Raw genomic sequence first — 25,233 nt, forward strand, 5'->3', positions numbered from 1 at the left:
CAGAACAATGAGAACTCTGACTGGGAAAGTTGCACACTCATGAGTCATGGCTCTACAGTAGATAAATCATGCAAGTATTATCAAGTAGGCCATCCGCAACCAGTCTGAAGTTTCAGTAAGTAGCCTTGTCTTCTTGTGGCTATACCAGCTTATCAAAGCTTATCAAAGCTTATCAAAGCTTATCAAAGCCTGATCTCGTCAGGTCTCAGAAGCTAAGCAGGGCCGGGAGTGGGTACTACTTGGATGGGAGAACACTGGGAATTCCAGGTGCCGCAGTGGGGTGCCACTCTTTGTGTCCTTAGACACTTTAAGACACTTGAGCTACAGTGCCTAGTAATAAAGTTTGTGCGTGAGTGTTGGTGGTGGTTGGAGGGGCCGATGACACAGGTGCAGTCTTGCTTCTGTCAGTCTGTGGTGGCTATATTAGCTTACCACCATGGAGTGTGGAGCAATTGAACAATTAACTGTAAAGTGCTTTGGATGCCTTGAAAGGTGTGATATAAATGCAATGATTCATTCTTTGCTGGCCTACAGGTGTTTCATCTTCCCAATAGTTGCTCTATTCACAAGCACACACTAATCACAGGCATGTTCCAATGCTGCCTTGCATGCCCTTTCTTTTTCATAATTAGGCTACATTGTGTGCCATTTCAGTGTTTTTTTTACCAGATTTCATTTTCCTCCTACTTTACAGGCCTTGCTGCTCTGGGCAGCCTGACATAAGTGTGGCCTACAATATGGGCCAGTGGCTCCTTCAACCACCACCTGGCTGTTACACTGAAGAAATGTTTTAGCTCTGATAAGCCCTAATGTGAGTTTTGATCAAACCATTAATCATTATGTTATAGGCGACCCATAGGCTACAGTATGAGACAAGCACACCTGCAAGACATAAAAAACATCTGGAAGAGAGGAAATGGGTGGGAAATAAAGTCTGCTTCTAATTACATATGAAAAATCCATCCAAAATGTTCTTTTTGCCCCGGACTGCCTGTGACTGTGGAGTAATCAAAGGCACTTGTATGGAGAGGACTGTTGGCCTCTGAAGAGACTGGGCCAGTTCAGGCCAGCCTGCTGCTTTTCTTCTCCTTTTCCCTCCTCACTCTCTCCTTGCCTGCTGTCTGTTTTAGAAGAGGGAAATTCCTTCAAGCTACTTTGCCGGAGTCACTGTTGGGATTTAAACATGCACTCAGGGGCTTTGGTGCAGTCCATGCTAGTGCCGTTACTTGTGATTCTGCTCTGTACTGTGGAGGACACACTGTTACAATCGGTGAGGTGAGTTTTCGTCTTGCTTTGTATATTTCCACTATATTCTTTGTGAGAAGTGAGACTTAGAAGCAAGGCTGGGGCATACAATTTTGCTAACAAAGACAACATTCAGGGAGTTAAGTGTGAGAAAGTGGGTGAGTTCACCATGCATATGGTGTAGTTATTGTGCATGAGATAAATGTCTTTTAGTGAGCAACCACATGTGTTTACCTTTTGTACTTTCAGAATTAAAAGATCAATAACTAATCCCAGATTGCTTTAAGAGCATTTGGCATTAAATAAGTAGCAACTCAATATAAATGTTCAGTTATGGAATAATACAATTAGATAGTAAATGTCAAATATATTATAAAATGCCACAATGTTGTCATTTGATGCAGGTGCACCTGTTGTAATGTGTGCTGTCATACAGTTTGTGTCAATCAAGATGTTTTGTCAGCCCACCACAAGCTGCCACTGAAATAACAGTTAAACAGCAATTTAGCAAAGTATTTGTATATATATATGACAGTACCATCACATGTAAACCCACAGGTGCCACAACATTATGTTTCTGTAACTTTTCAGTGCAAATAAGATACTGAATATTGATATTGTTTTTTTTAATCAGAGTGACAGGAAAAAATACTCTTGTCATTGTTTATATCCACCGCTTAAAAGGAGCAGCTGGCCTGAATCCCAAAAAGTTCTGAACAGTCAAAGAATGTGAGGAAGAATCCAAATAAAACAAAGCTGTGTGAGAAACTGCAAAAAGTAAAAATAGACACTTGCCACGTCTGCTGGAGAGTCCATTTAGTGCTATTCCATTAGTTAGCCTAATCCTCACTAAAATGGTGTTGTGTTTCCATGGTGTCTCATGTTTTTACCACGTGCTGCCTTTAATCCCCCCTCAAAACACATTTAAAATTCTATTAAGTAGTCTAGTTCGGTTGGTGTGGTTAGTCACAGTTCCCATTCCAAAATATGTGTATAATTGAGTTTAATATATTTCTTCTTTATATCAGTATTATCTGTCCATTTATAGCCTCAGATGTTACTACTAATTTTAAATTGTCATTTTTTGGGATTGAGACCTGGTTTAGACCTAATATTTGCAATCTTCACATGGTATTAATATTTAAAACATTGCTTATTTTTCTAATGTTAGCATAGTAATAGTATCCACTGACATTTTGGAATTACCGAAAAGATTATTTCACCCAGATGTACCCAGTCCACAGCTGAACTTTGACCTCTGACCTCAATGACTGTAACCCCCTGACCCCTGTTTGTCTCCAGCCAGGTGGGAGGAGGTGTGTGCAGGCTGTCCTCAGAAGCTTCCAGTCGCCGCTGCCGCACGCCTGATGGTAAAGTGTGCAGCGGGAGAGGCTCATGTGACTGTGGCATCTGCATCTGCCAAGCCACGGATCCAGGAAAGTTTTATGGGTCTCGCTGTGAATGCCACGACTGGGTGTGTGCCATACATAATGGGAAAACCTGCAATGGTGAGTGAGGGGATGGAACATGTGGAACAAAGCACATGCAAAAACACAAACAGATTTTCCCCTCTGACGCAACTCTAACAGGGATCAAATGCAGTGCAGTGTTATTCATTAGGTTTCAAAGTGATTATATTACAATAGTGACACCTCATAGTTCCTGGTTTGAGCCCTGTTTGCTACTGATGTTTGTTTGGACCTGTTCTAGTCCTGGTTTACTCTCAGTCTAGTACATGTTTAATTTATGGTTTACTTCCAGTTTAGAAGGGGCGTGTTTAGGGGTGTGGCTGCAAAGGTATACCCGGTATTCAAATATCTATCTTGAAATAGATTATTTGTTATATTGAAAACTTTTAATGACAGTCCTAATAGTGTGTATTGGTTCATAAACAAACATTGGCATGGCATATCACATTTGATGCTTAGATACGAGTGACTATTTGGACTATGAAGCATTATCATAAATATCGAAATTGTGCCTTTACTATATATTATTGTCAGGCTTATAATATAATCATTTCTATGTCTTGCTACCCCAAAAAAAGTTTCACCTTCTTTCATTACAAGTCTTGTTAGCAGCCCAATCTGAAATGTATTCCTGTATCATCTTTTGTGCAGTGTCCTCTATAGTCACTGGGCTATGAGCTATCAGGCCATAATGGAGACAGGTGTGCCTCGAGAACAGGTCTAATAGAGATATATGTGTATGTGTGTATGTGTATTGGGGAGGGGGGTACAGGCATGTGAGGCTGACTGATTTATTTGGGAAGACAAGTTGGCTGCTATGAGCTGCTCATTATGGTTGAGCAGTCTGGAGAAAGACGGCCCTGCTCCACTCTGATAATGGGGTTTCACTCACGGCTACACTGACTGCAATTGCAAACCCAGTGCATCCACGGAGGCAGGAGTTTTCACACCAGGTCCAGGCTAGGCACACATATCGATCTGTATCCATTTCAAATTGTCACACACACGTAAAAAGTGCACAATCAGAAGCACACACTATTGTGGTTTTAAAGCATATATAGGGAAGAATAGTCTCCTCTGGTGATATCCAATGGCCCGTGCAGGATGCCGGGTCTGCTGTCTGAGATCAGCAGCCAATTTCTCTCCCCGAGGCTCCCTTATCTCCGCCTCTCACAACTGCCACCTGATAACATCAAATCATTTTTTTCTTCTCAGGGATAAACTGTGTGCTTTTCTGCTATACTGGCATAGAAATGTTCCTTTACCCTATACCGGGACATGTATTTTCCCTCATTCAAATCAAACATGAAGCATACTGGTTCTTATTGTATGTTTGGTTATGTGCCCGGTCAATCACTGCATCACTGCTCTGTGCTCTCCACCCAACCCATCTTCTTAAACACAGATATGTCTTTGGTTCTGACCTTGGCTGGGCTCCTTTCATTTCGATATTGTCGGATCAAGTAGGGATTTGTTACAAGGACAGTAAATACAAATAGTGAATTAGTCCTTCTATGCGTGTACTGCTGTAATTGGATATGCATCGTTTTTAATATCTTGTTTTTTAAATGTTAATTTGTCAATGCAAATGCGTTGATAGTGATTAAAATAAGAATGAGCAACAATTTCGCAATGCAGTTCAAATAGCTATCTGATCTCTGTGATGATATGCTATTTTGGTCATAACAACATTCCATGCTTCTCTATTTTTTGCAGCTTCTCAAACACAGACAGTTTTCTCCCTCTTCCATTATTGGTGAGCCTTGGTCATGCTCTGAGTTACAGGTGGATTTAACCAATCACAGTGTGGTGATTAAGATTATTATAGGATGCTTGACTTACTTCAAATAGCAATATATATGAAGACTCTTAACATAAGGAATCATGAGCTAATCTAATATATGATCTAGACTATAAGAAAATTGTGACATTGATTTTTGGCACTTTACCCACTCCTACTGAAACTGAAATAATGACTTTTTAGTATTGGAATAATATGAGCACAGGCTAAATACATTAACTGTTTCAACTTTTCCACGCATCTAAACGTACGGCCTACATGTGGCTCTGTTTCCATTCTCCATTTCACAGGCTGTATTTTCCCTTTTTTGATGAGCCACGTGAAAAGCCTTCCCTTTTCTTCTCACCGTCTTCTTCACTCTCTCTTCTGCCGAACCCTTTTACTGTTGTTGAGGTGTTTTTGTTGTGTGACTGCTGTCTGCTTCAGTCTTTTTTTCCACTATCAAAGACATGGGGGGTGCAGGCAAAGCAATGTCCCAATAAAAAATATGTGTATTTTTAAACGCAGTACTACTAAATAATTAGTTGTTGAGCTTGGTGTAATTTACTGTAAAATATAGTCTTTATGGGCTTGTTTGGGCACTATTTCTCAAAAGACAATCTGTGGGTGACAAATATCTATAAACTTTTAAATGTTTGTACCTTCAGACTCATATGAGACATATAATAATTTGATTGCTATGGCTCAGAGCATATTGTAGCCCTGTTAGCATTAGCATTGCCCCTGTCCACTTCCACCACCCAGCTACAACTTTTCAAAGCATCTGTTTTTTGGCTTAGCCCTGAGCCTCCCTGCCCTCTGCCAGAATCAGAGAAGATCCCACTGCAGGGTGTTTCAGGGTGGCCAGGGCTGTTTCTGATCAAAGACCTACAAAGGCAGTTGTCAGTATTACATAGTGAAATACTGTTCAACTTTAGTGCAGATAAATAATTCATGAAAATTAATTTTGTTTTTGCTGACCCAGTTTATGTTTTATACAGTATATACAAAGGCAAATCAGAAGTAATAGAAAGTACAGTGCAGCAGTGCTGTGTCATTACAGCCATTATATAGTTCACCTTAGTATTTTCTTCTACAACTTTTGATGCACCTTCACTTCAATATTGGGGGTGCTGGGCATTGTGCCTAGTGAGTCACATAATGATTCCAGTGTGGGCTGCAAAGGAGAAAAAGCCACTTTAGTCTGTCCAATTCTGCTACTCAGCGGCTGTTTGGATTGGCCAATTACAGCGTCCAAAGGCTGCTTGCTGAAAAAGTACATTGCTGTGATCAGTGCTGGAGGGGCTTAAAACCTCCCTCAGAGATATAAGCAGGATATGAGAGACTCACTAAAGTAGACAGGCCCTAGATAAGGAAATGTAAAAGCCAAAGGATGAAAGCAGTGGGCCCTTATTCAGGGGCCGCACAAACAGAGAATACTTTATTACCTGAGACAGGTGTCTCCGTGATATTTCCCACTGAACAGGGCCTGACGCGCTGTTGTTTCACGCACCATGGCCCACAGGGAGAGACGACACAGCCAAATAATTACCTGCTGAAATGAGCAATTGTGTTGTGGAGAACATGATCCACACGGAGTAAGTGAGGAAATGTCATTTAAATAGAAAACGTCAAGATACAAGTATAGTATTGTATATACAGAATTCTGAAATAGTTCCCTCTGTTTGAATAAATGTAGTTAAAATATGTTCAAAAAATCTAAAAACATCTTACTATCAAGTTAATGCAAGCAAAGAAAAAATAAATACATTAAAAAAATAAAAAATTTAATCCGGCCCAAGAAATTTAGTTTGTAACAGTTAAACTGAACAAACAATCAAGTCCTTGTTGATCTTCCTTTCAATATCACACATAGTTTTTTTTAAAGAAAGCTGCTAAATTTAAAATCTGATACTGGCCTCGCTGTATGAGTCATCAGTGTCACCTCATCACCACTTAATCACTGTAAATTCACATCACTAGTTATTACTGTCATTGATGTCAACAGAGACACAGCCCCTGCTCAGCCCTGGCGCTGGAACGAGGAGCGGATTGGTTGGATTCCTGTGCTGTTCGAATGTGCGTGGGATAAACCCCGACACCCCCAAGCCACTAGAGTTACTGCTCCGGAAGTAGAGAAGGAGATAAATGTTGAAAAGACAGTTAGCAGCCCACACATGTAAACTTGTCTTAGAGGAAATGGGCAGTTGATCTGTAACAGATTTTCAAGGCAAGGTTGACTCTCTGATTTGTATCCAAAGGTGGGTATCTGTGTATATGTGTATACACAAATAGTTAACTGTAAGAAATACATCATTACTTTAAAGTGTGACAACCACATTTCAAATAAAGTAGATCACTAAAAGCTATCCACACTTCAAACTCCACCTCCGCAGCCAGGTGTTTGTTATCCGAAACATCTGGTTGTGATCAGGGCAGTTTTGCGTGATGTCACCAAGTACCTGAAACTGCAGTGGCAACTGGAGGCAGCACACACTAAATTTTTACTAGTAACAGTAGATAATGCTAATATCATACAGTCTGATAAGGAAAAAGGGGATGGCACGGTGGCTGAGTGGCTAGCACTCATGCCTCACAGCAAGAAGGTTCTGGGTTCGATCCCCGGGTCGCCTTTCTGTGTGGAGTTTGCATGTTTCTCCCCGTGTCTGGATGGGTTTCCTCCGGGTGCTCCGGTTTCCCCCATCAACCCAAAACATGCTACATAGGTCTCCATAAACAGTTGATAGTCAAGGTCAGTTAAATACAATCAATTCAATCATAGTGTCCTTAGGCAAGGCACTTCACCCAATTTGCCTAGTATGAAAGTGGTGTGTGTGTGTGTGTGTGAGTGATGGTGGTGGTCGGAGGGACCGATGGCGCCGAGTGGCATGGCAGCCGCGCTTCTGTCAGTGTGCCCCAGGGCAGCGGTGGCTACAGCAGTAGCTTACCATCACCAGGGTAAAGAGTGAATGAATAATGCTGAATAAAGTGTAAAGCGTCTTTGGGGACAGAAATGTCTGTGAAAGCGCTTACTTACTTATAATGTTTAGCTTCACTTTAAATTATATTAGATCAGGTAAAGTAAAACATATAATGATTTGGGTTGCCACCCCAAATAATTATAATAATAAAAGAATAGAGCCACAGTTTAGCACGTCTGATTTATGATTTCATGCATATGGCCTGTCTAAACCACTGACTGTATATGGTCTAAACATTAGATTTGGTATTTCCAGAGAAAATATTTCAGCATTTTGAAAACTGAAATGAAATCTGTAGGTTAGGGTTAGGGTAAGTTAAGATAAAAACTTAAAACACTACAGTGAAAAGAGAAAGTTTTTGGGTTTTTTTTTGTTTGTTTTTGTTTTCTTAAATTGTATTTGAGTACTTGCACTTCAAAAATATAAAAATTGCTCAAGTAGAATGGTGTCAGAAAAATACATCGAGAAGATGTTGTGTGACTTATATTTACAACTTGTATTTTTCAGATTCACAAGAGCAGACAGCACTAGTCAGGACTGTCTAGAGTGGCATTGATAATGGGAAGGGATAGGTAGGATGTCTCTAGTTAATGACTGATGGCCAGCCCTTGAAAAGGACACTGCATTTACATGACAGGCGTGTCAGGAGATGATTGAGTGTGATGTACATGGCCCTCGCTGCTAAACGTGCTGAGAGCCACATCTTTTATAACTTGTCAACAGCCTTCATTTGAATAGTATGAGTCCTCCTGTTTTTCATATTGCTCAGCACCACAAGGATTAGAAACAGTCTGTGGTGTGTCCAATACTGTTAACAAGAAGTCGTCACTGTGACTCAACAATTTGCACATTTCAAATCTGAATTTCAAAAATGCAACAAATCATGAATTCATTGGAAAGAAAATTGGGTTATGTAATATCAAAGTGGTGTTTAACTATTTTACACATTGCATTACAGAGCTAGAAAATCCTGAGTTTCCTTGTGTCCTTATGGAGTGAATTTGTGATTTGATTTGACATGGACTGAATGCATAAACAGCATGTGGTGTGCTGCTTTCCCCTTCAGACCGAGGCTACTGCGACTGTGGGACGTGAGTGTGATGAAGGCTGGTTCGGTGAGGCCTGCCAGTTCCAGGAAGACTGTACCCTCTCCGGCAAGAAAAGCAAAGAGCTCTGCAAAAACCCACAGGGAGTCGTCTGTTCCAACAGAGGTACATACCACAATGCATTTGCATTCAAAGAACATAGGAAATATGAAATAGTCTTTATCTTAATATTAATTTGATGATTTCTGTGAAGTTTTATTTTTCATCATATCAGGGAATTTTTGTCTTCCGTTGTGGAACTTTATTTGCCTTTAGCTTCATATTGTACTTTTGCATTTAATAAGGGGGCATGTAATTTGCCTTGGTTTGCAGAATATACACTTCGCCAGTTCTTTTAGCAAGATGTGAATCTGGTCATGGAGTTTAGATGGGTGTGATTGACTAATGGATTAGCCAATTAGGGACATGCTTGTTCCGTCAATATCAAAACAAATATGAAAAAAAGAAGGAAAAAATATCACAGGGGACTGAAAAACATTAGATTTTGTTCCAGATTCTAGATGACCAATGAGCTCAATGAATCTGATTGCACCATCGTGGTTGGAGTCTGGTTTGAGGCACAATGGTAGTGGGGACCAGATTAATATACAGAGAGATATATTTTTGTACTTACCAGGCAAACATGTTATAACATGGTTAAATGCTCATGAAAATACATTTTACATAGTATGTCCCCTATAAGTAATTATGAAGTTATATGGCAAAAATCCTTTATATCTGTATACTTCTATAATGAGGATTAGAGTGAAAAATGCACATAAGCAAAAGATGAACACAAATCCAGTGTAATCTTAACTCAAGTCTAACGATATGGCAAAGAAGAGTTTTCTTTTTTCCCTGACAGCTGCAGCCCATCTGTGGATTGTGCACAGAGGAGGCTCTGCTCCTTGTGTTGTAGTGGGTAACCGTGCCTTCTTTTACAGGCACTTGTAACTGTGGCAGCTGCCTGTGTCACAGTGAGGACAGCAGAGGCCTGATAACAGGGCAGTTCTGTGAGTGCGATGACAGCGAGTGTTTGGACGAGGACAGTGGAGAGGTGTGTGGAGGTATGCCCCCACCCACAACCTTCTCAGGATCTCCATCTGAATTATCTCAGCATTTGGTTCTTATGTTGTTATACATACCTTTACTACAGAACTCTAATGATGTGGACCAATATTTTTTAACACCACAGATGAGACAACTCTTCATTGTCTCATCTCATTTAGCCTCAGCACTACTATATGAGATCTGTTTGAACTCTACTTCTTTTTCTTTTTTTTTTCTTTTTTTAGCCAAGTTTAGTATGGTGAATTTGGCCAAAGAGAAATGTGTAGTTATGAAACTTCCATCAATCTTACACCCACAGTTTGATAAGAACTGCGGTATTTTTTGTTCGTTTTATGACAAACCAAAAGCCATGTACGTATAGTACAGTGATAGTTCAGTTTCATTGCAAAAACTTGATACTTTGAAGTATTCGTTGGTTAATATGAATTTCTCATTTTAAGATTGGGGAAATTGAGTGGTCCTGATGTATTTGTGTGATGTGCTTCCAGGCCATGGCCAGTGTTACTGTGGAAACTGCTTCTGTGCTGCTGGTTGGCATGGAGACAAATGTGAATTCCAGTGCGACATGAGCCCATGGGAAAGCAAACGGAGATGTACATCTCCAGATGGCAAAATCTGCAGCAACAGAGGTCTGTTTGACTCTAAGGTCCAGCACACCATGTCCAGACATCACACTCACTTTTTCTTTAAGTGCTACACTGACTCATATTTGGTTTGTCCAATCACATGTGTAAAAGGTGTACACTGTACTCAACTTTTAAAAGCGTTTTGCTCAAATTATTTAAATGTCACAACTCACAACGTATTAGTTGTGTTATAGACTGGCCAAACCCAAGGAAAATCAGAAGTATTACTTGTGAAATTCTATCAGTGTTTGTGTGTCTCTTCATTATTCGAATTAGTCTTAGAAATCATTTGATATTTTAAGCTCTGATTCTCAATGAGATCTCTGTTCTTTCATTAGAACAACCAACCAGCCATTTCTTACACAGCAACTTCTGAATATCATTTGTCAGATGTCACAGGAGTTAATTTGGTGATTGTTGAGTAATTCCCAATTCCCATTAATATTTAAGTAATCCTTCTATGAAGCATGGCAAAGATAATTCCAGGTGATTAAACCAGATCACACAAGTTGATTATGCAGGCATGTTGGTTTTAATTAATCCTTTCAATATGACTTCTATAAGACATACAAGAATAGCAGACCTTCTCATTTGGCTGTAACCTTTATATTTTTCAGATTTTATTTGAGGATAAATACTATTTATATAGTATATTTAATTTAATAAGAAATCCTTGATATCCTGTATCAGCTTCCTTATGTTTGACATTCAGAGCTCGGGGCTCTGCAGTATGTGTGGTAAACCTGTTAGAGGTAATCTTTAGAGCAGACATCAACACAAATGACTCTGTAAATCCACTGTTTCAGAGACAGGCGGAGCAGAGCAGACCTCAGCCAGGGGCCAGACATGTGCCATCCCAGGTCCTGAGTCCTGCCAGCTGGACGGGCTCCCCTGGGGTTCCCTGAGCTCTGTCAGGCCTGATAAGAGAAAATGGGATTTCCACTGGCTGCTGCTCAGCTGATGGCCTGTCTTGAACCAAGAACCAGCACATAAAAGATCATTTGTGGGATCGGCTTGGTAGTTTAGACAATGTGTAAAACTTTATACAGCCCTGCGATTAAGAGAGAAAAAGGATTTTCTCTTTTTCAGTAGGTTGTTTTAGATTTATTTAGAGAATACTACCTATTATTATTAATAGTAGTAGTAGTAGTATTCTGTTTGGCAAATAGTTAATTAATGTATGTTGTATGTATTGATTTATTTTAATTTTACATTTCTGACAGATGCTCAAACACATTTCTAAAAATCCACTGTGTGTCCAGGCACGTGCGTGTGTGGAGAGTGTAACTGCCATGATGTGGACCCCTCTGGAGACTGGGGGGACATCCATGGAGACACTTGTGAATGTGACGAGAGAAACTGCCTCTCCACATACGATCGCTACACAGATGACTTCTGCTCTGGTCAGTATACAAGGGGCACTCAACACATTGAAGGATTGTCCTTTTTGAGGCTTATTTAAATAAGTAAGTTTTTATGTATATAGTGCTTTTCACAAACATATGCCACAAAGACATTTTACAGATCATTATTCATTCACTCCATACCCAGTGGTGGTAAACTACTATTGTAGCCACAGCTACCCTGGGCAGACTGACAGAAGCACAGCTGCGTATCTGCACCATCGGCCCCTCCGACCACCACTCACACACTCACCACTTTCATACTAGGCAATGTGGGTGAAGTGCCTTGCCTAAGGACACAACAACAGTTTTTTTTTTTTTACGACTGGCAGCCCACTGTGGCACCTGATTTTCCCAGCGGTCTCCCATCCAAGTACTAACCAGGCCCAGCCCTGCTTAGCCTCTGAGATCTGACGGGATCAGGCTTTGACAAGCCGGTATGGCCACAATATCGTTCTACATTTGTAATATATTTGTATTGCATGTGGTTCCATAAACAGTGGAATAGCATAGACCATGTTTTGTCTTAAAGCATTTATACTGTTGGTTTTATTTATTTATTACTTAGGACTTATTATACAATTATATAAAAGTAAAACTTTTAGATACTAATCAATAGCTCAACTGTCTCTCGCTCCACTTCCATAACACTTAACCTTAGTTCACCCTCTCTGTCTCAGGTCATGGACAGTGCAACTGTGGCAGATGTGACTGCAAAGAAGGATGGGCAGGGCAGAAGTGTGAGCACCCTCTGTCTTGCTCCCTGTCTGTGGAGAGCAGCCTAAAGAAGTGTCGTGGAACATCCAATCTGCCGTGCTTCGGACGAGGTATTGCACCTGCACCCACCCCTCACTGTTACCATGGCTACAGCGGGTCTGTACTGTGCCCCTTAAATCACTGTAACTTTATATTATATGAAAGGCCTATATATTATATAACAAACAAAAACAGTTATTTTAATTTACTCACTGAGACATATAGGCCCATGCCCTCAATCTGACATTATAACCTCATTTGTACCATTACCATATGTGGACGTCAAATTCTGTGCACTTCTACAGTATCATGTGTCCCTTATGTTAGTTTATAAAGATACGTAAAAGTAGTAGTGAATGCAAGCCATGACTGGAGTAGCTCTCTATTAAAACTGTAGTGGTTGTGGTTCACTGAGTCCAGATTTATTAAAGTCTGCTGTAAGATTCACTAATGCTTATTCTGGACAAAATAAACTTTTTTGGAGCCACCAAATATTAGTCTGTAGTTAATCAGATTCTTGCTGAAGCTACACTGAAAAGCCATTGTAACTTAACAAAGGTTGTGCCTGAGTCTCTGTCCCAGTCATGCACCCCTGAGTCTGAAGATTAATGGCACTATCATAAAAGAACAGCAATCTTCAGAGTTGGTTCTCCATAGGAAGAGACCTGAAACATAGTAGTGTTGTTGTTATATTATTTTTCATATGCATTAACTGATAGGAAAGGTGGATGAATTGTCTTTTCTTTTAGATTTTGTGTCACAGGATCTCACAATATGAAACTGCCATAAGATTGTGCACACATCTGAAAAAATATCTTGTGAGATTTTTTTACCCATTTCCCCAAAAACAGAATTACAATGACAGCCACAACAGCAATAAAAAACAAACACAAACACTTTACAAATACAAATACATTACACAATTTGTGGCCCAAATAAGGAACTGAAATACACTATTTATTTATTATGTTAAAATGTAATAGTTTTTTGTGAATCTTGTTTCTTGTCTCATCTTGTGGGACATGTCTTGTTTTATACCCTATTAACCTGGCTCATGCCAGATTGTGTGGAGCACACTTAGAGTTCTGCACATCAATCTGATGTGGAATGTAGGATGCCTCTAATTTTTGTTACACCCAGTTGATTTAAAAGCACAGCCATTTTCCCTGTCCACAAATGAACAAGGCATTACCTTTTGCATGTTTACACAGACAAAATAGTCTTTAATGCTGCTAAAATAGGCTAAAGTACATGTGTCAGTGTTGCCATATTTGTTTTGGTTTGCTTTGGCACATGACCTTTGGCTTTAGCAAAAACCAATGCTGCTCTGTGATTGGTTCGCCCGCCCGATTAATCTTACAGCAGGAGTCTTTCAAGATGGAATCTGGTGAGTTTGTGAAGATTTGCAAAAATCCATTTTGCTGTGCACAGTTAATACCCTGTAAGATTTTCATAAAATGGACCTACAGTAACAAAAAAATACTGATAGTAGATTTTGGGATAGAGCTTTGCCAGCAGTTCTTGTAGCTAAAACAATACACAATGGTCACTGAGCTTGTGTCTTTGAAGATAAATCACAGATCGTCTTGGTGATATCCCTTGGACCTGGAATTTGCACTGATACAGCAGCTTTAATCAATCAGCTTTACTCCACTGGACAGGACTTGTCCGGGTTTTTGAGCACTTATAAGAGCAAAATCCAGGACTTACACCTTTGGCTGTGGGAATAAGAAACTGATACTTTATTGTGTGTCTGTGAGTGCTACTGAGGCCAGAAGCTGTTAGATCTAAACACCCATTGGGTTTATCAGGGTTAATGTTTAGCATTGATTTCCTGTTTCATTTGACTGTGGGTGGAGGAAATCGCCGGGGACTCTCAGCTGTTTAAACATGGCTATGGCAAAGGAATAAAAGGAGAGGAGTGGGTGTACTGCACTGACTTAACTGTCATATAGACGTTAAGTCTACAAAATCCTAGCATCAGAAATAATAGTATGCTTGAAAATAGGGTGAGCGATGTATGCTGTCTGTATTTGAGCAGCACTGCATTAAACAAAGAAGCACTGCATCACAATATGAATATCTAATCAAAATAGCATATTGCCTAGCCCTACTTGGAGAACTGCTTTTGAATATGTTTATTGCTCAGTAAAAAAATCAACAAGGCCATGTTAAATGCACTACAACACAGAGAACTTGCATAATGAAACAGCTGAGATTAACTTGGGCTTGTGTAAAGTCAATTACCTTTAATACCTGTGGCCTTTAACTTAAATTATCTCCAATTGTTGGCACAAAATGAAACTCTAAATTACCCACCACAATCAAGTAATTAATTGAATCCATAAATTCAATTCAATTTAAAAAACACATTTGCTTTCATAAGTCCCACTAGTCCATTTGGTGATATTTGTATTGGCTGCAAATCAATAAACACATTTTTGTTAGCTAGTTGTTAATGTGGTTACACAAATGCAAATGTATAAATGGACTCCTCACATCTGAATGTAATGTGTTTATATAGAAATGTGAAATGTTTTTTATCTACCAGTGGAGTGTAAATTCAAGGTTAGTGTTTCAGTTGACGGCAGAGGTTGTAAATAAGTGATCTTAAAGCCTCCATTGTTGGACTACACTATAAATGGCACAGATATGAACCAGAATGGACCAGAGGAGGTGGTGTGTGGTTAACCCAGTGAAGGGGGACAGGGTGCGGGATGGGAGCTGAGAAGGAGAGGGGCAGAAGTGGAGGAGACAGACGTAGAAAATCACTTAGGCATGGATGAGTGTGCCGATGCAGATGGCAGTGAGCGGAAAGCCTTGAAATGTGAAACAGCAGCTCCAGAGTAGTTCTTCCTGAGAGACGGCGGCGAGGAGCACATTCTTTATACCCAGGTATTTCCTCAAGGAAACACCTGTTTTCAACATCTTTCTGCTGATTCCTGAAATTCCTCCCCCTATACCGTAAATGTGCTCAAATTATTTACTGTAACTCTTTCAAAGCTTAGGTCAACAGGCAGTTTTAGGCTCCAAAGAAATAGTGTATTCATGAATATGTGGGTGGTCCTTCAGATTGATCTGATTAAATCATAACTGGATTGGACCAATGACAAATGACTGGCAATTGCTAAATGTGAAACAATATACGTCTGTGGACACAAAGGATAGCTTCTGCTCCTTCTGGAAAACAAGGTTAGAGTTCATCATAGGTTTATAATTGTAAAAAATATATGCGTGTGTGTATATATATATATATATATATATATATATATATATATATATATATATATATATATATATATATATATATATATATATATATATATATATATATATATATATATACATATATAAATGTTAACTTGCCTCAATCAATGATAACTTAGACAAACAGCAAAATATAATATAATGGGACTATATTTAAATTTTTTACGTTTTTTTTTTTTTTCATTAATTCTTAATGCATTGCTTACTTCATTTTTTCTTTAAATTAAAGAAAAACAATATGTATACATGACAAAACCTGATAATGATTTGATGCTCTAAATATATATTGACACATAATCATTATGTTCGACCACCTGTCTATACTTACACCCACAAACGGTGCTGACAGGTATAGATATAATTGATAAGGCCCGGATTATGTCATCATTTGGTTGCCATGGTAACTCGTATCTAGAGCAGATGGTGTTTCCAATATGAGAGAGTGCAAGCCTGTGAATTTGTGTGAAATCCCCAAAAGTTGACAAGTTTATTCAACAAAGCGGGTCATTGACTGTCAAAGTTTGGTGTTTATTTGCCATAATTCAACCCAATGAGGTATAGAATAAACTAAACAGAAATGTGCTATACAAAACGCAGCCTGCAGGGCCACAAACACAAGTGAATAATGACTGTACAAAAGGATATAGCCGGCTCAATAAAACTGGGTGCTGCCTCCAGTGAGCTGAAGAATCACCAAGTGCAATTATTTTTCATGTTGGTCACTTACCTGAAGTTTTATATCGAGATAAATCCACTTCACCGTGGCAACTGATTCCAGGCAATGTTCACAAATTCAGCTTCTGTAGTTTTAGGTTTTAGGTCATAACGTGCATCAGTTTGATTTGCCTAATTTTAGTTAAGTTGTATCTCATATGTAGAAATGCAGTCAATTTTAAAGGTGCATTGTGTAACTTTTCTGGTGGAGACTCACCAAGCAACAACATTTCCATGGAGACAAGCCTCCTCCACTATGACAAATTATGCAGTGTATCTCTAAAACACTACAATTGTGTATTTTATAACAACTAAATTCATAACATGTTTTCTTCCGTGATTGTAAAGCTCCATGATTGTTTCATTTCTTAGTACAATTTTCCCAAGCTTGGTTATACTGATGGTAGAGCTATTCAGTCTGTATACTTATCTGACAGGCAGCACTCCAAGACAACTCATATCTGTGCTTCTTATCCTTTTATATGGCATCTGTTTTATGTGGGATTCGTGGGGTCAGAGTAGCAGAGATAAACACTGAACTCAGATGCCCTTCACTTTTCACAGTGCTTTTTCTTGTGTAGTCCTTGATATTATTCCAACTGCTGGATCCTGTGTGAAGACAATAGCTTCCAGATACAGTAGTAATGTGCATGCAGCTTCTTGTCACTGCTGACTCCAATTTCTACGCTGGAGGAACACAATGTTAAGTTTAAGCGTTCAACAACAGCAAAGCATGTAGACCTTTGGCTTTGCCTGTGAGCAACTTTGCTGGTTTAAAAACAGACAGGGTAATTTTTTCAGAGTTATTTGGAAAGCCTGTTATGAATTTGAGAGGAAAGGAGGAGAAGTAAGACTACAGCAGATACATTAAAGGTCCTCTTTTACACAAAATTTACTGTTTGAGAGAAGAAGTAAGTCTAAGTATGCAGGATTTGTGTGCTAAATATATGTGAATGAAATAAAACACCATTCCAGGTATGTTTGTGATGAGGAATCAACATTATGATAGATCAGAAACTAGTGCAATATGTGCCCTTTAAAGTGTACCTTACCATACCAGAAGTAATGGCTCAAAAACGGTTCTAACTTTGAAATCAAATTGCATTAAAAATCTCAGTGTTTGAGAAAATAAAAGTGGTTGTCAAAAGTGGGTAGCACTGAAACTGATTAGAATTTCAATTTACTCCTACAGCTCAAATTGAAAGATCCTCTGCCCTAACTCATAAAAACCCATACCCAATTTTATCAGCTGTCTGTCTGAACACATGTTGCTTAGCCCCTTAAGTTACCAGATAGTTTTGTATTATAATGAGGAGCACCATTAGCTGTGTGCATGCTCACTCAATATGTTCCCTGTAGTCTTCTTCAGCAGCAGCAGCACTCTGATTGAAGTGGGATTTCGACATGCTGGGATGTGTGGGGGTCTAACATGATTGATTCAAAAATACTACTACATGTGTGAGTGAGAGACACATCATCAATCCAGGACAGTCTATTTTTAAAGCTAAAATATTGCAGTGTAGTAAAAGTCTCTCTGCTTTTAGGCCAGTGCCTGTGTGGTCAGTGTACGTGCCACCCTCCAGGGGACAGCCGAGTTCATGGTAAAAACTGTGAGTGTGACGACCGCCAGTGTGAGGACCTGAGCGGAGAGGTATGCGGAGGTGAGTGAGTATGCACCATCACACACCAACAGAAACATGTGAGGGCTAACAAGAGCTGTGAATGTGGCCTGGGAAATGGGACTGGTTGTATTGGGAAAATTCATTTTTATTAACAGTTAATGATGACTATAATAGTCTTAATGAAGCATGAACACTTCATTCATAATGAACAAATAGTTTATTAAGAATGATGCAGGCTTAGTAATTACTTAAAAATAACCTAACTCCTAACCAGAACCTCTTATTGAGTAGTTTCCAAGCCTGAATCATTCTTAATAAACTATTTGTATATTATTATATTATCATGCTTTATTAAAGCTTATTCAAGTGTAGCTCTTATAAAGAGGTGCCAAATTTTCCTCTTTGCAAGTTTTATCTCTCTGGTTTAGGTTCAATATTCAGTTTGTGCTATTTATATATATATATATCTACAACAGGGTATTATCCATCTTTTCTTTTATGATCAATACAGCCAATACGTCTGTAAAGAAAACACTTTCATAACAGCTTGTCAATCAAATTGGCTTTTTTTTTAGATTTGTTGTAAATGACAGGGACTTTAATTACATAAATATTGTCAAGAGAATTGATCAAAATGATTGATTGTTGCCATTAGAGATGGGATCTCACTATCTTTTGAGCTTTTGTCATACATTTGGTTTGAACAAAATAGAGTTAAACCAAACATTTTGAGGATAGAATGTGAACTGAAACACTCACTATTCATTATGGCTGTTTCAAACATTTTAAAGCAAGTGTGGTTGTAAAAAAAATGGTTATGGGGTCAAAGTAGATTGAGCAGACTAAACCCCAGGCCTTAGTCTTCCCTCCACACTCCAGCAGGCAAACACCAGTACGATGTGGGGCTCTGTGGAAGCTTAGTGGGAGCTAATTGAATGAGGACCCAGGTAGATGTTCCTCCAAAGCAATTAGGTTCTCCCTGTCGCTGGCTGATTGAGGCAGTCATGCATTCCCTGCCATAGCTGTCAGTCAGGAGTCAGGTGAAAGCACTGTCACAAAAGACACTTTATACACACCTTCTGGACTAAAACCTTTCCTTTGGAATAATCAACATAGACCACATTAATCATAATTGTCTTTTAAAATTAGCTGACACTTAGATGGGTATTCCAGTTGCTTTGTTTTTCCTCAGGTTGTCAGGCACTGCATGGTATGTTTATACAACATTATATCACAAAGTAGATACAACCAGCAATACAGTAATGTAACAATCTGGCAATCTGATTCAGCACACAATTGCAACCACTTACAGGTGAAGTGAATGAACAGCGTATGTTTTCATCTTTTGGTAGGAATATATAGTAGCAATTGCAAATAGTATTCAAACACAATGGCTTTTTTCAGAGAATTTGACATGTGATCTGTTAAAGTGCAGCTCTTGTGTGGTATTGCTGGTCTACAGTGGTCTGTATCTACCTGTATCTCTTAGGACAGAACAATTTTGAACCAGTGTCAGGCAATGCACAGAGGGAAGGACAACAAACAAGTTACTGCACTATACCAAAACACTGCAGAGGATATAACTAAAGAATTTAGAGAAGAATTTTTACAGAAAGGCAACATGAGTTTGCATATGTAGCTTTTTGATTCAGCTAATTTAAATAATAAGTAAATCAACCTTCACATATACTGACACTGGTGCATACGCAATAAAGTATATGGGAAACTCATGTAGGTCTTACAGCCTCATAAACTGCAAAACAGAATAGAGCAATCAAGCCTGAACACCACTCTGGTAGTGAATGTAATCATATTGCATGTATTGTCTGTGCACTGTACAAAATTACATCTTAATTAAATCTATACATCCCCTAATAAAAGCCCCTGTAGCAGCACAGTACTGTATAGATTTATAGGTGCAGAAATAATAGCAAATAGCTCTTCTCATCATCACCTCTTCAACCTGGTGTCTGTGAACATAATGGAAAGAATCAATGACACTGCCTTCTCTCTGTCAGATGATTTAAAACCATGTCTGTGAGAGTTGACTGATCAGACTCTCCCGGGGGACATAAGTGATACATGTGTGTACACAGAGCTTGTTAAAATACTAGTCTGTTGTTTATTATGCCATCCATACTCCCCCTTCAAACCAATTAAACCAGTCCTTTCTGTATATGTGTACCCATGTGCATGTGTGCATGTGGGTGTGTGTGTGTGTTTCCCTACATGCACCACTGTTTGTCATTGTTTTTCATCTCATCTCTGAAGGGCTGGAGATTTATTAAGCTTCGGACAAGACCAATGATGACAGTTGCTTTCATGTCCCCAAGAGAAATACAATAAGCCTGCTGCATCTCTCTCATCTTCGCACTGCTCTGTCTCCTTGTGCTGCCTATTAGTGTCAAGGTTCGCCATCTTCACTGTCACCGCTCACTGTTTATGTGGCTTCTTGTTATCTTTTTACTCTTTGGCGGCATCCATCTTGACTTATCTCCATGAATGGATTAGCTGGATTTTCTTGAGGGTGTGTTTTATAAGTGTGTGTATCATGTCAACAAAAAGTGTAAATACTTTTTGTATTGAAATAAAATGTGATTCTGTTGCACAGGTCACGGGTACTGCTCGTGCGGCCGCTGTATCTGTCAGGACGGCTGGTTTGGGAAGCAGTGCCAGTTCGCGAGGGCGTGTGACCTGAGTGATGCCCAGAGTAAGGAGATGTGTGAGACCTCTGATGGGGTTGTTTGCAGTGGGAAAGGTTTGTTTTTTATTTATTTTATTTTATTTTAAATTTTTTTATGTATCAGCTATCAGTCTTAAACCTCCAGCAGAGGTCAATTTGTTGTTTTGGCTGACCTTCTACCTAAAAAGTATGCATAAAGCTTGATTTGAACACTTCAGGACGAAGAGATAACTGCACACTTACAGGCTTGTGGTAAAGAATGGCTTGGGGGAATAAATTTGAGTTACATAATTTGAGGAAAATAATATCAGCCTAAAATATCGGCAGAGCTCATCAGCCATTGGTAACTCTGGATTCTAAACAATCAGCATTGGCCATTAAAAAATTCATACTGGTTGACCTCTATCTACCACAATGCTACGAAATAACTCAAAATATATTTTATTTATTTAGATCCTTTAAAATAGCCATCCTTTTATTTCCTATGCATATTCATGACATTCCCTGACCCTGACAAAGCACATAGGTAAAGTGAAAACCATTTTCAGGTGAAATGAAAAGGGTTTGCAGTGTAAAGGGTGGCTACTTTGAGGAATCTGAAGCTTAAATATAAAACTATATATTCAACATGTTGCTATAGAATTCCATACACCTTGCTTCATTTAATGTTTTCAGTATGTGTATTCATTTAAGAAAATTGGTAACATAAAGAACATTGAATGGGAGGATATGTCTAGATCAGTAGTGTATATTATTGGGGGCTACCAGGTTATAAACAGCTACCGTATGTGAGCTGTGTTAGGCTTATCCTATGCCTTCGCCACTTTAAAATTACAGCAGCTCACTTCTCTTAAATGCATTCACTTACACATGGAGGCAGTCTATTAGGATTAAAGTAACTAGAGAAAAGGAGATGCATAAACGAATCAATGGCTTAAACTTTATATTGGAATGAAGCGGCAGTCTCTATTGAATAAAAGCTAAAAGCAAAGATAGCTGTTAAATCTACCACTACATGACATCACAAGGTGGAACAGAGCATTTTTAGCTTTGGAGATGTACAGAGTAATAATGCAGGATTACTCAAACATGTGTGAATGAAATAAAACACAACTCCAGGTGTGTTTTTGTGAAGGTAATAGCATTATAACCTGGCTTAATGGTCACTAGAGTCAATTTAGCGTAATAAGAATGTATTTTTAAGTCTGAAATGGTTCTGGCCTCAAAATGTTAAAAACAAGCATTCTTACCTCTTCACCAACAGTTTTCTGGTTTTCCTCTCACCTCTGTGTCTCTTATTGTCCTGCTCTAATAGCAGGATCTCGGTTGATAAAATTAGGGCAAGATTGAAAAGGTACTTGGAGGAACTGTGAGATGTGGATCAAGAAGACACATCTGACACGAGAAGATTTGTTTCCCTGTTAGCAGCCTGCCTTTCCTCTAATCCTTAGCACCTTGTTATCCCGCAGCTGGCCCGTCACTGAGAAAAATAGGCTCTGATTGCAGGGACAGGAAGTTTAAAGTGTGGGCGGCCTGTATCCTGGTGACACAAGTGAATTAGTGGTTGTTCCTTGCGGGAAGGCTCTAGATGCAGTACTAATCTAGGAAAAAAGTATTATAGTATACTAATAAACCAAAATATCACATTGATTTTAATACTTCTGACGTATTTAGGTACGTCAAAGCGAAACATTGACAGTGGTGTGTCACTCTTTATATAAGAACATTATATATGTATTGAATTATCTCATTATTGCACCTGTCTCCAGACTGGCCTCCACTTCACTGCTATAATTGGAGATAGCTCCACTAACTGCTGCATTCCAAATAGGAAGTGACCATGGGGGCACTTCCGGCTCCATCAACTCTTGCTCCAATTTATTTTACACTGAAAAATTGTCACCCCTCTCTCTATCTGCTGCAGTGAGCCTCGTAATTTTGATCTTAAAATGTCTGTATTAACCTTCTCTGCATGATCCTGGTCTTTTTATTTTGCTATGTTGTCCGTAAATAAATTCCAGTTCCTAATATGGAACTCAACTCCACATTTGCTCCTATGACTGCTCCTATAACTCCTATAACTGCATTGTGAGCTTCAATTGATTGGAGGCGAAGCTATGGGTGTCGCCAGTCCACTTCTTTATACAGCCTATGGCAGACATGTCAGACTCAGGCTCTGGGGCCAAATTTGGCCTACGATATAAATATATTTGGCCTGCGAGTTCATATCAAATATGTATTAGAGCTGGCCTTCTGGCAACAGGCTATAGAGACATTATTTATTTAAAATGTTAACATTTATTTTAATAAGAAAAGATTTAACAGTACATATCACAAAAGTAGAGAAAACATGCAGATGTTGCTGAAAATTTTCAATAAATATTTAGTTTGGCCCACGACTTAGTCCCAGTTTTTAATTTTGGCCCTCTGTGAATTTGAGTTTGACACTCCTGGTCTATGGTATCACTACAGACTAGGGGCTGAAGATGCTATAAGTCAAAATTTGGCCCAGACTCACATAATCCCTGTCACATTAACACGTGTAATGATGTAGAGACAGATTGTGCACTTCACCTGTCTGTGGTCTTCATCCTTAGCCTCGTCAGTTTATTGCTAAGTGTTACAAGGCTGGATGGAAGCAGTAAATGAACAGTGTTGTGCTGTCTGCTGTGTTTTCAGGTTCCTGTCACTGTGGCCAATGCATTTGCTCTCCTCACGAGTGGTGGGTGTCTGGGGAGTACTGCGAGTGTGACGACAGGGACTGTGACAAATATGATGGTCTTATCTGCACAGGTACAACCGCTCCACTGTACATTTATCAAGCTGAGAAAAATGTCCAGTTTACAGTAGCTGCATATGGGACCCAGCCATCACATCACTGTAAATATCCAGGACTGTGTATGCTGGTAATGATTTTGACTCCAGGCTTGTCAAAACACAGAGGTGCTCCTCGTCATGATTTCACAAACCCAAATGTCAGCCTTAATGTCAATCGGACGTGGGCGGTTTCACGTGCTAACGCTGCTTATGAGGAAAAAAATCACATATGGCATCTTGTAAATGTTCCTCATTACCATATTACTGACTGGACTATATATATGATAATTACGCTATGCAAATGATATGAACATTACAGTGGCTTACATGAAAAGGCAATTACGAAATATGTCTAGGATATCCAAATCTTTTTGCCAGGTAGATGTGATCAGCTGTCAAGTATCAATCTTTACTACAAAGTACAACAGAAAAATGCTTACCTATAACTTGCCAATATATGAATTTATATCTGTATTCACAGTTACATAATGTTATTGGTCAATCCTTATTAATTAATGAAGGTACAACTTTAAGCTATTGGGTGTTTTTGGACATAACTATATTTTCTCATCTTGCACATTTAATAACTTAACTATTATTAAAATGCAAGGGAGTCATTTGTAAGGTTGTGTTACTACAGACCTTCTTTTCATTAATGCAGCAGAATTGTTCATGTTCTGCATCTGACCGAACTGTGGCCCAAGTTTTTTTTCCTGCCTCTATTCCTGGAGATCGGAGCTGTGCCGGGGGACGAGGGGTGTGAAGAGACGAACCCTGTTAAAGGTCGGCCATGATGGTGCAGTGCGTTTAATTCACAGCTTTTCCTCTCACTTCTCTCACAGGGAATGGACTGTGTAACTGTGGCAGCTGTGAGTGCTGGGACGGCTGGACAGGGAACGCGTGTGAGATCTGGGTGGGGGCAGAGTACTGACGAGCGCCTGACCGAGCCCTGGCTGCCCGGAGTGACCAGGACCACCGCCCTGTGGAGAAGAGACTGCAGACCAAACGAAATTTTAAGGACTTGATCCAAAGGCCATATAGCTCTAACCTGTTTAACACCACATACAGATGGGAACTTGGAGTGAGAAGTCACAAATGATGCCAGTTGCAGGTGATTGGTTCAACTATTTTGGTGGCTATTTTTAAGTCCATTTTATTGTAGTCTTCAGATGTCCTCTGCTTAAGGGATAATTCCTAAAAAACATGCCTGACCATTCAAAATCTGTTATTCCATTATATGATTATTTTTATTTTAAAGTGATAAATAATATTAAGCATACTTATTTTGTTATTTGGTGGAAGGACTGTATAAGACTATGAACCAGTCCCGTTTTGAAAGGGGCAGATGTCAGTGCAATACTAATTTTGTGTTTAAACATGCACCATGCAATGAAACATTTAACAGTTTCATGTATGACATTAGCTGTAATATACTTGAGTACAAGAAGTCTAGACAATGGGCCAAATTAATTGAACATGTATATTTTAAATTCCCTTGGCTTATTGCGTGTGCATGTGAGCCTGTTTTTAACAGTTTTCCCAGTTGGCAGCAAAAGTTCAGTCAAAGGTACTGTTTGAGGTTTTTATTTCTTTTTCATAATAAAACATTAAATGTGCCGCATGACACAAACATTTTGCATGAAAAAGAATGCGAAGACCTTAATCATACATGGTTACAAAGTTGTTATAACATGACATAACTTTAATGGGCATA

At 39.1% G+C, this 25,233-nt stretch overlaps 1 protein-coding gene and 1 pseudogene across 1 annotated transcript; one reads left to right on the forward strand and one right to left on the reverse strand.

The window, feature by feature from the left end:
- Positions 1 to 1,181: 1,181 nt before the first annotated feature.
- Positions 1,182 to 25,225, forward strand: itgbl1 (integrin, beta-like 1). The gene is given in 12 exon segments (XM_020936345.2): positions 1,182 to 1,275; positions 2,548 to 2,753; positions 8,542 to 8,566; positions 8,568 to 8,686; positions 9,505 to 9,627; positions 10,120 to 10,260; positions 11,520 to 11,660; positions 12,341 to 12,487; positions 17,942 to 18,058; positions 20,631 to 20,777; positions 23,382 to 23,495; positions 24,362 to 25,225. Coding segments are annotated over 12 exon segments (1,461 nt in total). The 5' UTR covers positions 1,182 to 1,183; the 3' UTR covers positions 24,451 to 25,225.
- Positions 11,994 to 12,111, reverse strand: LOC129409012 (5S ribosomal RNA; annotated as a pseudogene).
- Positions 25,226 to 25,233: the final 8 nt, after the last annotated feature.

Source organism: Boleophthalmus pectinirostris, unplaced genomic scaffold (assembly GCF_026225935.1).
Source record: "Boleophthalmus pectinirostris isolate CB_2022bp ecotype Guang Dong unplaced genomic scaffold, ASM2622593v1 HiC_scaffold_1, whole genome shotgun sequence".
In the NCBI taxonomy this organism is placed as follows: domain Eukaryota; kingdom Metazoa; phylum Chordata; class Actinopteri; order Gobiiformes; family Gobiidae; genus Boleophthalmus; species Boleophthalmus pectinirostris.